Genomic DNA, 20,440 nt, shown 5'->3' with positions numbered 1-20,440 from the left:
GGGGGCTGTCCTGGGGGCTGTCCTGGGGGCTGTCCTGGGGGCTGTCCTGGGGGCTGTCCTGGGGGCTGTCCTGGGGGCTGTCCTGGGGGCTGTCCTGGGGGCTGTCCTGGGGGCTGTCCTGGGGGCTGTCCTGGGGGCTGTCCTGGGGGCTGTCCTGGGGGCTGTCCTGGGGGCTGTCCTGGGGGCTGTCCTGGGGGCTGTCCTGGGGGCTGTCCTGGGGGCTGTCCTGGGGGCTGTCCTGGGGGCTGTCCTGGGGGCTGTCCTGGGGGCTGTCCTGGGGGCTGTCCTGGGGGCTGTCCTGGGGGCTGTCCTGGGGGCTGTCCTGGGGGCTGTCCTGGGGGCTGTCCTGGGGGCTGTCCTGGGGGCTGTCCTGGGGGCTGTCCTGGGGGCTGTCCTGGGGGCTGTCCTGGGGGCTGTCCTGGGGGCTGTCCTGGGGGCTGTCCTGGGGGCTGTCCTGGGGGCTGTCCTGGGGGCTGTCCTGGGGGCTGTCCTGGGGGCTGTCCTGGGGGCTGTCCTGGGGGCTGTCCTGGGGGCTGTCCTGGGGGCTGTCCTGGGGGCTGTCCTGGGGGCTGTCCTGGGGGCTGTCCTGGGGGCTGTCCTGGGGGCTGTCCTGGGGGCTGTCCTGGGGGCTGTCCTGGGGGCTGTCCTGGGGGCTGTCCTGGGGGCTGTCCTGGGGGCTGTCCTGGGGGCTGTCCTGGGGGCTGTCCTGGGGGCTGTCCTGGGGGCTGTCCTGGGGGCTGTCCTGGGGGCTGTCCTGGGGGCTGTCCTGGGGGCTGTCCTGGGGGCTGTCCTGGGGGCTGTCCTGGGGGCTGTCCTGGGGGCTGTCCTGGGGGCTGTCCTGGGGGCTGTCCTGGGGGCTGTCCTGGGGGCTGTCCTGGGGGCTGTCCTGGGGGCTGTCCTGGGGGCTGTCCTGGGGGCTGTCACTGGGGGCTGTCACTGGGGGATGCAGGCAGGGCGAGCTTCCTTCCTCCTGCACCGTCAGTCTTGCTCTTCCAGCAGCATAATTATATCTCTAACATATCGTATTTGTAATTCTGTAATCATATCATCCTGAAGGAGCTTTGGCTCGGGAGAGGAAGAGCAGCTGCAGCACCCAGCGGTGCCTGCTTGGCCTCAGGACTGCCAGGACCAGGGGCTGTGCTGTGGCAATCTGAGTTTCCCTCTGCTCCCGGGCCCTGGAAGCACTGTGGGGATCAGAGCCCCTGCAGACCTGCTGCCACCAGGCTCTGTTCCTTCCAGGGCTGGTTTGGTGACTCTTCCATGAACGTGAGTCTCCAGTGGCGTGGGGATCAGAGCCCCTGCACTGGGGGCAGACCTGCTGCCACCAGGCTCTGTTCCTTCCAGGGCTGGTTTGGTGACTCTTCCATGAACATGAGTCTCCAGTGGTCCCCTCAGAGGGAGTTTGCTCAGGGCAGGAGTCAAAGCCTGCAGTGGGCTCACCTGAGCTGGCAGCGAGGGCTCAGGGCAGGCTGCTGCAGCCTGGGCTGTGCTGTGCTGCCCTTCCCTGTGGCCCTTCCCTGGAGCCAAGGAGGAAAACCGTGTTAAAAATATCTCCTAACTTCATTCCTTGAGCTCTGTGCATTCACCGTGCTGGAGAATGAGGAGAAATCCATTTTGTACCTGTGCAGAGCCCGTGGCCCGCCTGGAAGCTTCCAGTTTAACAAATGGATAATTGTAATTACTGCACTGGAGCTCAGGGGGCTGCAGGGGCTGGGGGCTGGTGTGTGCACTGAGAACCTGGGGGAGCAGGGCAGCAGCCCTGGAGAGCAGGGAAATGTCAGAGCCCGTCTCTGCTCCCTGCTCCCACCCGGCTGTTTCTGTTTGAGCTGCTCGTGTTTGAAGCTCCTTGAGGAGAGTGGGAGTGTGGCTGTGTGTTTAACCTTGGCAAGGCTGCCGAGCAGGAGCTTCCATCTGGGAGAGAGGACTAATTACACATGATAGTGTCTCCAAGCAGGGAAAAATGAAAGATTAATTGCTTCTTGCAGCAGGGAACGAAGCAGTGGAAGCGCTGGTGCTGCAGACAGGGCTGTGTTGGTGCTGCACAGCTCTGCAGGCAGGGCAGGACATGGGCCCCACACTGATGTCCTGGGCTCTGGTCCCTCCTGAAGGGTGAGGAGGGGCTGCAGCCCCAAGCCCCCTCCCTGTGTGTGACTGACCCTCAGCGAGGTCTCAGGACCCACACTCAGCCTGTGTGATGTATTCCAGTTGGCAAACCTAATTATAGCTGGAGCTATTAGCAGAATGCATAATTATTTAAATTGTAGGCAAAATAATCATCAAAATGACCTTCTTTCATGATCCTGTTAAAGGTCATCTAATCAGGGTGTGCTAATAAATATCAGAGCTGCTCTGGGAAGGTAACGGGCAGTGCGGCTCCATTTCAGTTCTGTGTGAATTGTCCTGCTGGTGGCTTGGGCAGAGGGCCTCGGGAGGGATGCCAGGAAGGATTTCTGCATGGAGAGGGCTCCGTGCTGTGCCCCCAGGCCCCCTCTCCCCCGGTGCTGCCCAGGACCAGTCCCTGCTCACAGCTCCTCTGGGCTGGGCTGCCCAGAGCTCTGGCAATTCCTCACAACCTCCTGCAGCTCGCTGCTCTCTGTTGTCCTGCTAATTAACTTCTCCAGCTCGGTGCTGTGCCATCTGCCCCTGGAGCAGGGCACATGCTGGCCGCCGACAGCTCCGTGGGATGAAGATGTCTCTGCCCTGCTCCCTCCCAGCACTTCTGCTGCCTGCCCGGCCCCAGCAGAGCCCTGCCCCTCCTGCCAGGCTGCCTGGCTCCAGCCTGGCGCCTCAGCAGCCCTGCCCTCCTTGGGCAGGGTCTGTGAGCCCTGGAGGGGCTGCAGAGCGTGGGGGCTCCTGCCCTTCGTGGGCTCTGCAGTGACAGCCTGGGGCTGAGCTGGGTTTGTGCCCCCCTGGTGGGGATGAGCTGGGTTTGTGCCTCCTTGGGGGGCTGAGCTGGGTTTGTGCCTCCTTGTGGGGCTGAGCTGGGTTTGTGCCCCCCTGGCAGGGATGAGCTGGCTGGTACAGCGTGTGCCCAGCTTGGGGGCACAGTCCTGCAGCAGGGAGCTGTTTGGGGCTCTCTGTGCCACATCTGGAGCTGTTTGGGGCTGTGCCACATCTGGAGCTGTTTGGGCTCTGTTCTGTGCCACATCTGGAGCTGTTTGGGGCTGTGCCACAGCTGGAGCTGTTTGGGGCTCTGTGCTGTGCCACAGCTGGAGCTGTTTGGGGCTCTCTGTGCCACAGCTGGAGCTGTTTGGGGCTCTGTTCCACATCTGGAGCTGTTTGGGGCTGTGCCAAAGCTGGAGCTGTTTGGGGCTCTGTGCTGTGCCAGGATCAGGGAGCTGTGGGGAGGTGCCGTGGAGCCCCCACTCCTGGAGGTGCAGGGAAGCTCTCCCGAGGTGTGTGTGAGTTCCCAAACACGGCTGGAGGATGCTGAGTGCAGGCGGCTCTGGCAGAGCAGCTGAGCTCGGCGTGTTCCTGCTGCTGGGGAGGGAGGGTGTGCTGGTTGGTGCTGGCAGCCAGAGCAGAGGTTCTGTCACCCCCAGCCCTGCCCTGCCCTGCCTGGGCAGCGCTCTGGGGCAGGGTGCTCTCTGGCAGGAGGGTGTGCTTGCCCCAGCACAGTGCCCGTGGCTGCTGCTCCTTCCCCAGGAGCTGCCCCATCCTGCACAGCCCCTGTGCCCTGGCAGCTCTGGAACACTGCAGGCTGCAGGAAAACTCTTCTGTCTGGCTGTCACTCAGTGCTGCGGCCGTGCCCAGGTGCCTCTGTGGCCTGGCAGGGTGGGAAAGGCTGCCGAGGAGGAGTGGGGTGGCAGAAAGGATGCTCCAGAACCCTGGAACCCAGGGATTTAAAGGCCACCGAGTCCCACGGGCCTGCTGGAGCCCCAAACCTGTTTCCTGTGCTGTGTAAGCTCCTGTGGGCACTGTCTGGGATTTCCTGTGGCTCTCTCAGGGACACAGACCCGTCGCCCTCGCTCCCTGCTCCCGACCTTCCTCCCGTGCTTTCTGCTGGGGCTGGGGGCTGTTTCTCACCACGGGTGCCCTGTGCCCGGGCAGGCAGGTGGGCACGGCCAGGGCAGCAGCTCCCTGCCAGCAGGCTGCTGCTGTCCCTGCTGGGTGTCCCAGGAGCAGCCTGCACGGTGGCACCGTGCCACCCCAGCTGCCAGCCCTGACCTGCCTCTGCCAGCCCTGCCTTCCCTGCCAGGGGAGCCAGACCACTCGTGCCTGCCGTGAGCTGCCCCTGCACACCGAGGGGATTCTCCACTCAGGAAATGTGGGGATCATTGCGAGGGTTTGGGTTTGTGTCCCTGCCAGGGTTTGTTCGGCGCAGGCAGTAAGCTGTGGCTGTGTTGTATTTGCTATTATGCTGCTTAAATCACTATGAAATTCACTTTAAAATGGTCTCTTCACATGAACTGTGCTAATTCTTCTTCAGCAGAGATAATTTAAAGCTTCCTTTGCAATGAGACGGGGAAAGCAGCAGCCCCTAATCTTGAAGGCAAAGCTCTGTGTTCTGTCAGACGCAGCAAATGTGAGTGCAGAGCTTTCAGACACCCTTGGCTCGGTGTGGGTGCAGCTGCCCCTTCCCCAGGCTCTGCTGCAGGAGATTTGGAGCTCCAGTGCCCTGGGAGACCCACGGCAGGGTCACCTCCCACTGCCCCAGCCCCTCCAGCCTGGCCTGGGGCACTCCGGGGATCCAGGGGAGCCCCAGCTGCTCTGGGCACCTCACAGGGAGGAAATCTTTTCTTGTTTAGGCCAGGAAACAAATGGAGAAACCTCAGATGCAATCAGTCAGGGATGGGACATTGCAGCACTGACGGGAAGGGAAGGGAAGGGAAGGGAAGGGAAGGGAAGGGAAGGGAAGGGCCTCACCATGCTCTGGCTCTGCTCATGGCAATTTCCAGCTCCAAAGAAAGCTGCTCCTGCCCCATTCTTCAGGCTGGCTCAGCGCTGCTGGGGGAGGAGAAGAGCCTTTTCTTTTCTTGGCAAACTTCTTTTTAACCACTCTTGTTTTAAGTCTCAGCATCTGCATGCGCAGTGTTCTCGTCAGTCCTGTCTCCGTGGTACAAAAATAGTCTGTGCAGAGGCTCAGCCCTGCTCAGAATGATCCCCGGAACTGCCACTCCCTGGCACTTTCTGAGGTGCCAGAGCCCAGCAGCTCCATCACCCCGTTAGCCTCTGGCTCTGCCCTGGGGTGGCAGCAGAAGGGGAACCCCTCCAGGGCAGGGTGCTGCTCTGGGGAGCCCAGCCCAAAGGCTTTGACTCTTTGCTTTTCCAGCTCTGCCTTCTCGAACTCTGGCTCCCAGTGGGAATTCAGATCCTTCACACGGAGTGGGAGCTGCCTCCTTGTGCACAGAGCTCGTGTTTTTATGAATGACTGATGCTCTCGCTTGCCTGAGCAGTTGTCTCTGCTCCTGGGAGGGAGCGCAGCAGCTCGGGGGTCCCTGTGGCACCCCCGTGTCCCCTGCCCTGCCTGGCTGCCTGCTGCAGGGCTGCTGTGCCCGGGGCTCTGCAGGATGCAGGGCTGGCAGCCAGGGAGCTCCTCCCTCCCAGGACACTGGCTGGGGAGTCAGGATCACAGTGAGGTTTGGGCTGGAACTCTCCAGACCACCTCAAGGCTGAGTCCCAGCTGCCTGCCCTGAGTTTCGTGGGGGGAAACTCCCCCCACCTCCTGTTCTAGCCTAAAATCCAGGCTGAATTTCTCTGCTCTCCTGTAAGTGGCTGAGGAACGCAGAAGGCTCTCAGGCCTGTGGTCACTGCAGAACTGGCTGCTCCAGAGGACAGGCTGTTGTGACCCTGCTCCCTCAGCCTCCCTGCCACCCTGCCAGCTGGAGCCCTGCTGGCAGCTGGCTGCAAGCCGTTTCCTCGGGGTAAAATGTGAGATTTTCCAGCCTCAGTGCCTTGGCTGAAGCCTGTGCCCCGTCCCTGGCACGGCACAGACCAAGTCCAAGGAAGCTCTGTTGGTTTTCCCCTGCAGGTGCCACTGGGGCTCTCTGTGCTGCTGAGCACCAGAGCAGAATGTTGGTGATTAATGCAGCTGCAGGCTCCAGTGCAACAGTGCTGGGAAATGAATTTCAGGGGGATGGAATGTATTGGCAGTGGTGTTATAGCTCGCTTCTGATTCCACTCTTTATTTATTTACTCGGCTCGCAGTGCCCTGAAAAGGTGTCTTTGCTAAAGCCTGGGCAGCTTTCCAGGCCATTAAAAAGCTGCTCAGCTCCAATGACAGAGCCAGGAGCCGAGCCTCATCCCTAACCCTTAAACAATTAACGTGAGCTGAAATGAAGCTGCTGCTGCTGGAGCCTTCCCCTGGCCCGGGGTGTGAGCCCCAGCAGCTGCCCCTGCCCAGCCCTGCTCCAGCCTCCCCCTGCCCAGAACGTGCCAAGAGAGGCCAAACCCTCGCTCTGCCTCAGTGCTGGGCTCTGTCTCCCTGCTGAGAAGCTGTTCCTTCTGGAAGTTGTCTCTGGCACAGGTGCCCAGAGCAGCTGGGGCTGCCCCTGGATCCCTGGCAGTGCCCAGGCCAGGCTGGACAGGGCTGGGAACAGCCTGGAGCAGTGGGAGGTGTCCCTGCCCATGGCAGGGGTGGCACTGGGTGGGATTTAAGTTCCCTCCCAACCCGTTCTGATCCCACAATTTGGGTTTGTTTGGCTCTGACTCCTGTTGACCCTTCTGGAGCCCAGGAGTTTGCCCAGTGCCTGCACAAGGGATGAAGGGATAAACTGGGCTCTGCTGCTCTGCACCCTCTGCTGCTGGGCAAAAACCTGCCCTTGCTTGTAAGAAAGCTCAAAATATTAAAGCAGCTTGGATGCCTGGAGTGTGAGGGAGGGCTGGCAACAGAGCACAAGAGATGCTCCCTGGGCAGGCTTAATACAGATGGAATCAAGGCTGGTTTTTCCTGCCCTGCGTGGAAGCTGAGCAGTGTCCAGCCCTTCTGTTGGTTCCTACCTGCCACTTTCACCTGGTGTTTTCCATGCTAAGTCAGAGTTATTGAAAAACAGTAAATCCCCAGCCAAGCCAGTGCCTTGCTTCTCATTGTTATGGCAACACAGATGAGGAGGAATAAAGCTGGATCCTGGTGGTTGCTGGAAAAGGTCCCCACGAGTCGGTGGCAGTTGACTGAAGTCCATTAGCAGCACCTCCAGGGCCAGCTGGCACTTGGGATGGGGAGAGCAGGGCTGCCTTGCCAACGCTGGATGCAAGTTCCTAATCTGTGGCCTTTGTTTTCCTCCCAGGATCCCCGGAGCAAACACAAATTTAAAATCCACACGTACTCCAGCCCCACCTTCTGTGACCACTGCGGGTCCTTGCTGTACGGGCTCATTCACCAGGGGATGAAATGTGACAGTAAGTGACTGACGGGAGGGGGCTCGGCACCCCCTGGGGGGCTCGGGCACCCCAGGATCAGGAGCTGCAGCCCAGAGCCCCTGCCCTGTGCCAGCAGTGTGGAGCTGCAGGGTTTGAGTGCCCGAGGGACACGAGTGGGCACCTCCTCACCCTCTGTGGGCACCCCGGGGCTGCTGTGGGGAGACGGGAGGGCAAGGCTCTGCCTTGGGGGGAGGCTCCCCGCATCCCTCTGCAGCAGCACCCTCACACCCCTTTGTGCAGCCCCCCCATGTCCCCCGCTGCGGCAGCATCGCCCAAACTCCTCTCCAGGAGCAGCCCCACAGCAGCATCCTTGTGGTACCCGCCCTGCCTGCAGCATCCCCGCAGCATCCCTGCATCCCCCGTGCCCTGCATCCCCACAGCATCCCGCATCCCCGTGCCCCATCCCCGCATCCCCGGCGCTCGGCTGGCTCCGGGTGACACCCTGTGGCCGAGCCGCGCGGTGCCGCCGCCAGCCGGGAGTCGCTGCGCAGCGAGCGGAAACCGGGGGCTGGCAGCAGAGGGAAGGGGATGGCATGGGTAATTTTCCGAGTTAATCCTGGGTGTTCCTATTTAGGGGGACTGGGACAGGCAGCGTGCGCCGGTGGGAGCAGCGAGCTCGGCTGCTCCCTGCTCGGGGATGGGGAAGCTTGGCTGTCTGGGAACAGCTTATTCCTTAGAACCTTGGGAATGCTGCCAAGGGGAAGTGAGCCGCTTTAAAATGTAAATACTGATCTATGTATCTCTATAGATAGACAGATCTTCATGCCTCTCTGTGTACAGGCACACGGGTAGTTTTTAATGCCCATTTTGGCTCCTGCTGGCTCCAGCTGAGCACCCTGGGGTGACAGGAGGCAATTTCAATGAGGCAGCAGAACTCAGGCAGCTGAGCAGGGCCCAGAGCCCTGGGGTCTGTCACCCAGAGGTGCTGGCAGTGGGCTCCTGTGTGTTCCTGAGCCCAGGCTCTGCGGAGCCCCAGCTGCCCTGCGGATCCATTCGCTCTGCTCCTCCCGCAGTCCCCGACACTGCCCCGCTCCAGGAGGAGGGCAGCTCGTCCCCGTGCCCTGCTCGCGTGGCAGGGTGCTGAGTGTCCCCTCGTGTCCCACAGCCTGCATGATGAACGTGCACAAGCGCTGCGTGATGAACGTGCCCAGCCTGTGCGGGACCGACCACACGGAGCGCCGCGGCCGCATCTACATCCGCGCCGACATCGACAAGGACGTGCTCACCGTCGTAGGTACGGCACCCTGACACCCATCAACAGCCCTCTGCTAGGCTTTTCTCCTCCTGAGGAGCTGCAGGCCTCAGGAAAGGAGCGTAAGCAATAACGATCTGCTGCATGGAATGCAACGGGTGCAGCTGGGATTGGGGCAGGTTGGTTGTTTCTAATTTCTAACCACAGATGCAGCTGCATCGGACCCTGAGAGTCACAATTTGCTCTGCATTACAATAACGATCTGCTGCATGGAATGCAACAGGTGCAGCTGGGATTGGGGCAGGTTGGTTGTTTCTAATTTCTAACCACAGATGCAGCTGCATCGGACCCTGAGAGTCACAATTTGCTCTGCATTCTATTCTTGTTCTTTCTAGCTTTCTGACGAATTCTTTTCTCACTGTTCTTTTGGTATAGTTTTAAGGTAGTATCTTAATATAATATATATCATAATATAGTAACCCAGCCTTCTGAAAGTAGAGTCAAGCCTTGCATCTCCACACATGGGGAGTTACCAACAGAGTACGTGCTGCCAGGGGCTGCCAGGGGCTGCCAGTGCCCAGGAGCCCCTGCAAGGCAGGACAAGGCTTTGAGCCCCTCTGGCAAAGCCTGCCTGGGGCTCCAGGGCTCATGGCACTTCCAGGCACAGATTTTCAAAGCGGTTTTTGAGCGATGTAGAATTTCAGCATCTGCAGGACCCTGGGGAGAATTTGTTCTGCATTCTATTCTTGTTCTTTCTAGCTTTCTGACGAATTCTTTTCTCACTGTTCTTTTGGTATAGTTTTAAGGTAGTATCTTAATATAATATATATCATAATATAGTAACCCAGCCTTCTGAAAGTAGAGTCAAGCCTTGCGTCTCCACACATGGGGAGCTGCCAACAGAGGTACGTGCTGCCAGGGGCTGCCAGTGCCCAGGAGCCCCTGCAAGGCAGGACAAGGCTTTTGAGCCCCTCTGGCAAAGCCTGCCTGGGGCTCCAGGGCTCATGGCACTTCCAGGCACAGATTTTCAAAGCGGTTTTTGAGCGATGTAGAATTTCAGCATCTGCAGGACCCTGGGGAGGGTGTTGTTCCCTGGAGGGTTCCCCGGACAATCCTGTGCCAGGGATCAGGATTATCCCATCTCTAGAGGCTTTTGCCACCTCGAGTTCCCAGGAGATAACGCCTACAAGCACCTCACAAACTCTGAGCCCCGCTCCTGTGAAGCCCCTTGTCCCCAGCGCGGGCTCTGGGGGCTGCTGGAGCCGTGCCCGCGGGCGGCAGCCGGGGATGGCTGGCTGTGGGCACAGCAGTGACATCCCTGCAGGGCTGAGCTGCTCCGGGCTGGGCAGGAGGCTGTGCCCACGCGGGGAGCAGGCAGCCCCGGCGGAGCTGTCGCAGTTATTCCCGGATGAGTCAAAGCCAGGGGTGTGAAGTGCCCCCGGGTGGGCAGGGACCCCGCCTGGGACACCCGTGGCAGCACCGGATCCTCTCCATCCTCCCCCGCGCCCGGCTGGCTCCGGCTCCCACGTCCTGGCACACCAGAGGAGCCGTGACACGCCCGGGTTCGTGTCGTGGGATGGGGCTGGCCCCGGGGGATCCCGAGGTGCTCCTCGCCGCTCTCAGGGGGGCTCGTCCCCCCCGAGAGGCATCAGGAGTGTTCTCAGGAAAAATAGCAAGTTGTTGAAAGTGTTAGTGAGAAATTGCAAAAAGTTGTGGAGGAGTTTAGAGTTTATTTTTTGGTGTTTGTCCTCAAAAGAGAGCCTCAGTGAAGCAGGCAGAACTGTTGGCAGAAGTCCTGCTTCCCAGGCAGCTCCCTGCAGGCTGGACTCAGAGATCCTGGAGGTCTTGGTGATCCTGGAGGTCTTGGTGATCCTGGAGGTCTTGGTGATCCTGGAGATCTTGGTGATCCTGGAGATCTTTGTGATCCTGGAGGTCTTGGTGATCCTGGAGGTCTCGGTGATCCTGGAGGTCTCTGTGATCCTGGAGGTCTTGGTGATCCTGGAGGTCTTGGTGATCCTGGAGGTCTTGGTGATCCTGGAGGTCTTTGTGATCCTGGAGGTCTTGGTGATCCTGGAGGTCTCTGTGATCCTGGAGGTGTTTTCCAGCCCTAAGGATGCTGTGTTTCCCTCCAGCCCCCATCCCATGGCAGCGGGGTGCTGCTGGCACAGAGGCTGCCTGGTGCCAGGGCAGGAGGAGCTGCCAGCCCTCTGTGCAGCTGGATTCTCGTCTCCCCAGCTCCGTTTCGAAGGCTGGTTTATTTTTGGCCCGCTCTGGAGGTGTTGGTGAAAACGTGGCAGCTGCTGGTTTTCCAGAAAGGAAGGGAAGCGTGCTGAGCTCTCCAGAGCAGAGTGGGAGTGCTCTGGGAGAGGAGAGCCGGGCACTGCGGAGCCCAGATGGGCACAGAACGCAGGTGGGCACCAGCCCTTGGAGATGGAGCCGCCCAAGGCTGTGCTGGCACTGCTGGGCACCTCCTGCAGCCCTGGGGCAGCTCTGGGCCCCCAGAGCAGGGACACGAGGGGCTGGAGCATGGCCAGGGCAGGGAACAGGGCTGGGGAAGGGGCTGAGCCCCAGGAGTGCCCGGTGTGCCCTGGGAGTGCCCGGTGTGCCCTGGGCAGTGCCCGGTGTGCTATGGAAAAGCTCAGTGTACCGTGGAAGTGCCCGACGTGCCGTGGGAGTGCCCAGTGTGCTGTGGAAGTGCCCCGTGTGCCTGGGAAGGTGCCCAGTGTGGAAGTGCCTGGTGTTCCCTGGGAAGTGCCTGGTGTGCCGGGGAAGGTGCTCGGTGTGCCCTGGGAAGTGCCCGGTGCGGAGGTGCCCGGTGTGCTGTGGGCAGTACCCGGTGTGGGAGTGCCTGGTGTGGATGTGCCCGGTGCGGAGGTGCCCGGTGCGGAGGTGCCCGGTGTGCCGTGGGCAGTGCCCGGTGCGGAGGTGCCCGGTGTGGTTGTGCCCAGTGTGGGAAGTGCCTGGTGTGCCCTGGGCAGTGCCCGGTGTGCCGTGTGAGGTGCGTGGTGTACCATGGAAGTGCCCAGTGTACTGTGGAAGTGCCCGGTGTGCCGTGGGCAGTGCCTGGTGTGCCATGGAAGTGCCTGATGTGCTGGGGAAGGTGCCTGGTGTGCCAGGGAAGGTGCCCAGTGTGCCCTGGAAGTGTCTGGTGTGCCATGGGAGTGCCCGGTGTGCTGTGGAAGTGCCCAGTGTGCCGGGGAAGGTGCCCGGTGTGAAAGTGCCTGGTGTTCCCTGGGAAGTGCCTGGTGTGCCAGGGAAGGTGCCCGGTGTGCCCTGGAAGTGCCCGGTGTGCTGTGGAAGTGCCCAGTGTGCCGGGGAAGGTGCCCGGTGTGAAAGTGCCTGGTGTTCCCTGGGAAGTGCCTGGTGTGCCAGGGAAGGTGCCCGGTGTGCCCTGGAAGTGCCCGGTGTGCTGTGGGCAGTGCCTGTGGTGCTGGGGAAGTGCCCAGTGTGCCAGGGAAGGTGCTCGGTGTGCCCTGGGAAGTGCCCGGTGTGGGAGTGCCCGGTGCGGAGGTGCCCGGTGTGCCGTGGGCAGTGCCCGGTGCGGAGGTGCCCGGTGTGGTTGTGCCCAGTGTGGAAGTGCCCGGTGTGCTGTGGGCAGTGCCTGTGGTGCTGGGGAAGTGCCCAGTGTGCCAGGGAAGGTGCTCGGTGTGCCCTGGGAAGTGCCCGGTGTGGGAGTGCCCGGTGCGGAGGTGCCCGGTGTGCCGTGGGCAGTGCCCGGTGCGGAGGTGCCCGGTGCCTGCAGGCGGCAGCACGGGCACGGGCACGGCCGGCTCCGCTCACTCTGCTGCGAGCTGACAGATCCGCCGGGGTTTGCCGGAGCTCCTCAGCTCTGCGCTGCTCTCTGCTCTCACTCCGAGCTTCTCCCTCCTCTCTGCAGAGCCGCTCTTTCCCTCCCAGGGGAAAACACGGATTTTCACCGAGTCCTGCAATGGCTTGGATTGGAAGGGACCCTGAAATTCATCTCGTGGGCAGGGACACCTCCCACTGCCCCAGGTGCTCCCAGCCTGTCCAGCCTGGCCTGGGCACTGCCAGGGATCCAGGGGCAGCCACAGCTGCTCTGGCACCTGTGCCAGGCCTGCCCACCCTGCCAGGGAGGAATTCCTGCCCAGTGTCCAGAACGTGGATGTGTGTCTGAGGCCCTGGTGCAGCAGGCACACCCAGGGCATTGCCTGGCTGCTGGGACAGGAGCAAACACTCCTTCACACCCTGTCCTGCCCTGGGCTTTGATCCTGTGTCTCACCAGTCGGAAAAGGCAGTGGAGAGAAGTGGAAATGCCAGGGAATGCCAGGGAATGGACGTGGCACGGAGCCTTGCAGAGTGGCAGAGCCTGCAGGGCAGGTGGTGCTGAGCCTGCCCTGTTAAGGGCTGTGGGCTCTGAGCCAGAGGGGAGGATGGCAGGGCCGGCTGCATTAACGCACGGCTGGCCCGGGCTGAGCTGTGCAGGGCTCCGTGCAGGGCTCTGAACCACAACCAGCCCTTCCCTCCTCAGCTGTCCTGTGCCAGCGCATCCCACTGCAGCTCCGGAGCTGGGTCAGGGGACAGGGACGGGCAGGGGCAGAGACGAAGGGGATGAGGGGGCAGGGGCTGTGCTGTGGCACTCGGGAGGCTCTAGAGTGGCTTTTGCCATGTGTGTGTCTGTCTGTCTGTGTGTCTGTGTGTGTCTGTGTGGAGCAGAGGGTTCCCGGTGTCTGTCTCTGTGTGTCTGTCTGTCTGTCTGTCTGTGTGGAGCCCGGGGTGCCCGGTGCCCCTCCCCTCCCTCTTTGATGTCCCCTCCTTGTGCCGATGTCCCCGGCGGTCCCTGCCCTCCCGGTGCTCCTGGGGCACCGGAGCTCCCCTCTTTACCGACCTGATGAGGGAAAACAGTGGCCAAAACTGAACCCAGTTATGCTGATTAGATAAACGAGCTGGAAGTGCGTTAATTAATAATCACCGGCCCAGGCAGATGCAGCTGTACTGAGTCCTGTGCCTTTCCCATGGTACGAGCATGTGCAAATACGTTCTCACCAGAGCAGGAATTAAATGGTTTAACTCAGCAGGGTGTTAATGTGAGTGCTGGGTGCCGATGCCACGGGGCTGCTCCTGCCCAGGGATGCTGCAGGGGGAACATGAGCCCTCCCCTCTCCAAAATCCCATCAGGAGCTGGGGAATGGAGGGCCAGGGGGTGATGGGCTGGGATGAGGGCGTGCAGCTCTGACCTTGCAGGGAGCCGGGTCTGTAAGGGTTTTTAGCAGATCCGTAGAATCCTGGAATGGTTTTTTGAAGACCACCCAGCCCCAAGCCCTTGGCACAGGCAGGAGCACCCTCCCTTAGACCAGGCTGCTCCAAGCCCTTGAGCCCCTGCAGGGCCGTGGCAGTGGGGTTTCCCTGTGCCAGGCCCTTTTCCTGTGGGGGGCAGTGGGAGGCAGAGCTGCCAGCTCTGAACAGGCTCGGAGAGCAGGGGCAGCCGTGGGAGCTGCCTGGAGAGCAGGCAGGAGCAGTTTGTTGTGGACTTCTCTGCATTTCACATCAAAGAGAGCCCTGCCTGGCAGACTCAGGAAACCACTCGCTGGGGTTTGTTCATGCAGGGCATTAATCCTGCCTGTCCTTGCAAGCCTGGGAGCTGGGGAAGGGTCCTGCCCTGCTGCCAGAGCCACAGGGAGCTCCTGGCCTGACCCCCGAGCTCTGGGCACAGACTGAGCTGCTCCCACTTTCCAGGGACACGGGGGTGTCTCTTCTCAGGCTCTGCAGTTACAGCTGCCAGAGTCATCCAGAGATTTTGTCTGAGCCATTATTGAGAAGCTGTTGCAAACTTTGCAGAGTAAACTCAGATGTCACTCACGCAGCTCTGCCTGCCGGGCGCTCGAGGCAGAGTGGTGACACCTCCTTCCCGTGGCACTGCAGCAGTGTCCCCAGGTGTGTGGGCAGGAGGGCACTGCCCCCTGAACCCCCCACTCCAGACACGCCCAGGGCTTGCCAGCACCTCGTCCCGAGCCCAGTGCCACCTCCTTGGCCACACTTGGAGCCCAGAGTGATTTAGGACCTGCTTTAAATGCGATCATATCATTGCTACTCATCCCTGTTAATAATGATGTTACTGCTTCTTAATGATGCACAAAACTGTCAGGATATGAGCGATGTAAAACGGTTTTACATCAGATTTAACTGTCAAATAAATGCCATCAGTGTTGGCGAGGAGCTCTTCTCCCTGCCGTGGGGTATCGCTGCTGCGCCGCTCCAGGTTTCTGTTTTCCCTCCCCTTAATTGTTGATTTCTGCTTGAAAAGCCAGGAAGTTTCTTAAGGTCAAGCAGAAGCATTTTGGTTTTTTTACATGAACAGATAAAATTATTCCCATTAATGAAATTTTGAGGTCTGCACGCTGAGATAATAACATGAGGTAACCAAATCTCATGCTTCAGGGCATAAACTGATTAACGGCGAGGGCCAGGACGGCTTCTCCTGCTCCTTGGAGAAGAGAAGGGCAGCCAGAGCAGCAACACAGGGCTGCTCATCACTCTGCAGGGGCTCTGCTGGCTTTGGGATGGTGGCACACGTGTGACATCATTCTGTGTCTCCTCCCAGAGCGGGGACACTGCCTGTGCCAGCCCAGAGCCTCTGCCAGCCCTGGGCTGCTGCTGCTGCTCACAGCGGGGTCCTGGCTGTTCCTGGGGCAGGAGGAGGGGTCAGCAGCGAGGAGCGGCCCAGTCCCCCGCCCTGGTGCTGCCAGCAGTGCCCTGTCCCTGTCCCTGAGGCTCCCAGGGGCACTGGCAACAGGTTTGCGTGGTTGTTTTAAAGGCAGCAAGGAGCCCAGTCCCCCACCCTGGTGCTGCCAGCAGTGCCCTGTCGCTGTCCCTGAGGCTCCCAGGGGCACTGGGAACAGGTTTGCGTGGTTGTTTTAAAGGCAGCAAGGTGACAGGAGGAGCTCAGGGTGGGGGTGGGTTCAGCATCGTTCCCCATGCCCTGCCAGCCCCGGGGGCACAGGCAGCCCCAGGGGGTGCCACTGGCTGGGCTTTAAGGTCCCTTCTGAGCCAAGCCCAGGAGCTGGTGACTCTGTGCCAGCATCCCCGGCTGGTGCCCCCTCGGGGATGGAGGGGCAGGGCTGCTGCAGGGCCCTGGGGATGGGGGGCAGCCGTGCCTCCCCCTGCAGCACACTCACACCTCTCTGCCTCCCAGGCTGCTCTCAGGGCTGCCACGTTTGATAAATGAGCTCGTTTATCAATGCAGAGTTGGATTTTAGCTACGAGTTCAATTCCATGGAGCTGGAAATTGGGCAGTGCTTTGGGAGGGCAGCAATAGACGGCAGATTCTGGGGCATTAATTCCCTTCTCAAAGCTCTGCTTCCCAGCCTCATCAGAAATTCCTTACTGGTGAATTGGGAACTGGGCAACTGGTTTTGCTCTTCTGGCCCTGGAAGAATCCTCTGCCATCCCGTGGTGCTGCACACGCAGCTGGAGTTCCCTCCTCCTCCTCCTCCTCGGGTTAGGGGATGAAGCTGAGCCCCTGTGAGCCCCAGCAGAGCTGCTGGTGGCACCTGCTGGGATTTCAGGCTGTTCCAGCACGGCAGGACCCTCTGTGCCTGATCCCTGGGGAGGGGCTCTGCTCTGCCCTTCCTTGCAGTTTTCCCCAGGTTAGGGCTCGGCTCATCCTGACCCGACAGATTTCCCACCTCGGGTATCTGTGCCCAGCCTGGGGGGAAGATAAGATCCTCCTCCTGGCAGACAGAGCTTTTTGGACTTAATCTGGCCGAAGAGACTCAGCTCAGGCTGGCTGTATTGAATTTGCCCGAGCTGCAATCCAATTAGAAGCAGCTGAGTCACCTCGGGTTTGCTCTTCCCGCTCTGCCCCTGCTTCCCGGAGGAGATGCTGGCCCCAGAGCCAGGCCACGCTGCCCCCTGGGCACGGGATGGTGCCCGTGGGCATGCCCAGGGCCACGAGGGGCCGGGGCAGCTGGGTGCTGGCTGTGCTGCCTCGGGGTCCTGCTCCCACCCCGGCTCCCACTCCAGGCCCCCCAAATCAGAGCCATTCTGCTTCCCAGGGGGCAAGAGGAAACAAATCAGCTTTAAACTGCTTAAAGCCGAGAGCAAACAACAAACCAGCCTGTCAGAAAGTAAAAATAATCTCCTGAGTGGACCCTGCAGCCTCCCCCGTCCACGAGAGCTGCGTTTGCTCGGCGTTAATGATGTTCCTCATGTAATGCCCATGTCTGCACAGATCCCGTTTAATTCTGCTTTTAATCACTATTTTCACACTTGCTCTTGGCACACGGGGAAGTTGTCAGTTGTTGGGTATTTTTATAGCTGGAATACTGAATGTAATCCTTTTTCTCTTCCCCAGTAAGAGATGCTAAAAACCTAGTTCCCATGGACCCTAATGGCTTGTCAGATCCCTACGTGAAGCTCAAACTAATCCCTGACCCCAAAAACGAAAGCAAACAGAAGACCAAAACTATCAAGTGCTCCCTGAACCCTGAGTGGAACGAGACATTTAAATTGTAAGTACAAGGAGGACGTTGAAATTTGTAAAGTGAATTTTCTCACCACCGAGAATTAATGTGGCTTTATTTGCTCTGATTTAATTATTCAGAGGCATTGAGCTGGCTCGAGTGAGAAATGATCCTTTTTGTTCTCTAAGTGGCACAGAAGCACTCAAAGCTCTGCCCTGCCCCTGCTCAGAGCAGAGTGAGCGTGGCAGGGGCTCTGTGCCCTCTGTGTGTTTTGGAAATCAGAGCCTGGAGACCCCAGCAGGCCCTGAGGACCATCCCTCGCCTGGCACCGTGCCCGTGGGGCGTGGGGACACGTGGGGAGGGTGAAGCCATCCCTGTCCCTTCCTGTCTTGCAGCCAGCTGAAGGAGGCAGACAAGGACAGGCGGTTGTCAGTGGAGATCTGGGACTGGGATCTGACCAGCAGGAACGATTTCATGGGCTCCCTGTCCTTCGGCATCTCCGAGCTGCAGAAGTCGGGCGTGGACGGATGGTGAGCTGGGCCTGCTGTGCCACCACCGTGGGCACAAGGAGCCCCCAGAGAGGGTGTTTGTGTGGGCACGGGGCAGCCCCTCAGCTCCCAGCTTCCCTCTGCTCCAGCCACCCCTCCCAGCCCCCTGGAAGGTGCTGCTCCAGCCCTGGGGCTGCTGGGGGTCACTGCTGCCATGGGGGCCGCAGGGCATGGACAGCCTCTGTGTGCCCTCCTCCATGGAGGTGCCAGGGCATGGACAGCCTCTGTGTGCCCTCCTCTGTGCTGCCAGGGCGTGGCTGCCTCTGTGTGCCCTCCTCTGTGCTGCCAGGGCATGGACAGCCTCTGTGTGCCCTCCTCTGTGCTGCCAGGGCATGGCTGTCCTTGTGTGCCCTCCTCCATGGCCTCGGGCTGGGCTCTGGGGCATGGAGAGGAGCAGGAGGAATGGGGTGGGTTAGATGCCCACACTGTGCCACTCCTGGGCAGAGCTGAGGGTGCTCCCACTGCTCTCCCGCCCCGTCCTGTCCCCTCTCAGCTGGGCACAGTGTCTGGCACACTGTGCTGGTCCTGCCAGGCCCTGATGGGGCAGGGCTGCTGCTCTGGAGGCCAGCAGGGAGCTGTCCCTCCCGATCCCCTGTGAGGGTGAGTGTGCCACGCGCTGCCAGCTCCTGAGGCAGCCCAGAGCCCCTCCCAGCCTGTTAAAAGTGTGCAAGTGCAGGTCTGAGTGGTTTTCCCTGTCCCAGCCCCCAGTCCCAGTGCTGGCCGGAGTAAACTGCAGGGGAGGCAGCTCTGATCCACATTTCGTACCTAAAGAGCTGCAGTTCATGGAGGACACGAGCTCGAGGGAGAGCCTGTGCAGGCAGGCTCTGGCCTGGAGCAGCCTCTGGGGTCACAGCCAGCCCGGCTGCACATCTGGGGTCACATCTGGGGTCACAGCCGGCCAGGAGCCAGCCCAGCTGCACATCTGGGGTCACAGCCAGCCATGACCCAGCCCGGCTGCACATCTGGGGTCACAGCCAGCCAGGAGCCAGCCCGGCTGCACATCTGGGGTCACACCCAGCCCGGCTGCACATCTGGGCTGTGAATCTCCTGCCACCTGAGTGGCATTCCCATGATTTCTGATAATTGCTGCTTAAGCTTTTCTCCTCCTTTGGGGGAGCAGCCTCTCTGTGAGCTCGGGGTTGGCAGTGCCAGCCTGGCACTGGCACGTGCCCTGTGCTGTCCTCGTGGGGCAGCTGATGGAAGGGGTTTGCCCACGCCTGTGCCCGTGGTGTCACGAGAAGCACGGGTTTGTCTGTGGGTTGGGTCAGGACTGGTTTCTGGGGCACACCAGGCTCTGTGTGCCACCACACTCTGTGTGCCATGCACTCCCCAGGCTCCGGGGGTCCCCAGCACAGAGAGGGACCCAGAAAGCTCCCTGTGGCCACTGAGGGTCTGGGGCTTGCCCAGGGGGAGGCTTTGGGGGCCCTGCTGGCCTGGGAGGGTCCCCGGGGTGCAGGCCAGGGAGGCAGAGCTGTGCTGGAGCAGGGCCCTGCCTCCCTGAGCCCTGACCCTGCTCTCTCTGTCCCCCCAGGTTCAAGCTGCTCAGCCAGGAGGAGGGCGAGTATTTCAACGTGCCCGTGCCTCCCGAGGGAGAGGAAGGAAATGAGGAACTGAGGCAGAAATTTGAGGTGAGTTGATTTTTCTTGGGCTCAGGGGGTTTCCTGCCTGCCGTGCCCTCGGGAAGGGGCTCTCCCTGCCAGCCCTTCCCTGGCAGGGCAGGGCACATGGAGCAGGCTCCACCTGCCCAGGGAGCTCCAAGGAGAGGTGTCCATTTGCTACTTAATAAGCCATGGAATTCGTGCTGAATGACTGATCCAGACGCTGCTGAAGGAGCAGAAATGTGCCGTTTTTCAGCGGAGCTGAAGCTCCACGGAGCCCTGGCAGTGAGCGTGGTGCATCTGGAGACTCACGTGCAATGAGCCATGCAGAAATAGGAGAGCTGCCCTTCTGGTTCTCAGCGTGAACTCTGCACTGAGGCAGAGGCTGCAGAGTTAGCTCCTGTTCTCCTTGCTTTTTTGTCTTATTTATACACAACTTCACTGAATATCCAAGGAAGCACAGTTCTAATACAATGGCTGGCTGTGACCAGTGGGTTCTGGCTGCACCAAGAACTGACAGCTGGCCTTTGCTGTGTGTCATGGTGTTCCAGTGCTGTTGGAAGGGTCTGGGCAGCCAGAGGATGAGTTGTGCACAGACCAGAAAACAATTTGTGCAGAGGTGCCAGAGCACACCTTGCTGTGTGCTCCCCACTCCTCCCACGGAGACAATCGATGTGCCAGGCAGGGAATCTCCCCCAGCTGGGCCGTGCCTGGTGCTGGGAGTGAGGGGTGAGGGGTGGAGTGTGCCAGAGCCTGGGACGTGCCAGGGTCACCCCAAGGAGTGTGAAAATCCCAGAGACCTTTCCCCAGGTTTGCCGTGCTCTGAGGGGCTGCAGGTGACCTGGAGAGGGGAGCTCTGCAGGTGACAGAGAGGGGAGCTCTGCAGGGGACAGTGAGAGGGGAGCTCTGCAGGTGGCCTGGAGAGGGGAGCTCTGCAGGTGACAGAGAGGGGAGCTCTGCAGGGGACAGTGAGAGGGGAGCTCTGCAGGTGGCCTGGAGAGGGGAGCTCTGCAGGTGACTGTCAGTCTGTCTGTCAGTCTGTCTGTTCAGAACGGGCTGTCAGTCAGTCAGTCCATCTGTCAGGGAGGGTGGTTCGTCTGTCAGTCTTCTGTCTGTCAGTCTGTCAGTCAGTCTTTCTGCTCTGGACTGTCCCCGGCGGGTTTGTGGTTCCTCTGTGATCCCCTCCGGTGCCGGACAATCAGGGGATGTCTCCAGTGGGACACCACGGGGCAGGACTGATGTGGGGCTGGACAGAAAGTGCCACGTTGTACCTGCCTGGATCTCCATCAGCCCCGTTTCTCTGCTGAGGCAGACACAGAGGCA

General features: G+C 60.6%; 1 protein-coding gene across 2 annotated transcripts in view; it reads left to right on the top strand.

Annotated features, from left to right (window-relative positions):
• Positions 1–20,440, top strand: part of PRKCB (protein kinase C beta) — an 85,925-nt gene that overhangs the window by 39,118 nt on the left and 26,367 nt on the right. For both annotated transcript variants that reach the window (XM_039732280.1, XM_039732279.1), the window contains exons 4-8: positions 7,227–7,338; positions 8,465–8,593; positions 16,863–17,019; positions 17,367–17,501; positions 19,051–19,147. In XM_039732280.1, coding sequence (XP_039588214.1) covers positions 7,227–7,338; positions 8,465–8,593; positions 16,863–17,019; positions 17,367–17,501; positions 19,051–19,147 — 630 coding nt within the window. The remainder of the gene's footprint in view (positions 1–7,226; positions 7,339–8,464; positions 8,594–16,862; positions 17,020–17,366; positions 17,502–19,050; positions 19,148–20,440) is intronic.

This window comes from Passer montanus, unplaced genomic scaffold (assembly GCF_014805655.1).
Source record: "Passer montanus isolate IOZ18808 unplaced genomic scaffold, ASM1480565v1 scaffold8, whole genome shotgun sequence".
NCBI lineage: Eukaryota > Metazoa > Chordata > Aves > Passeriformes > Passeridae > Passer > Passer montanus.
This window is presented reverse-complemented; position numbering and strand designations above follow the sequence as displayed.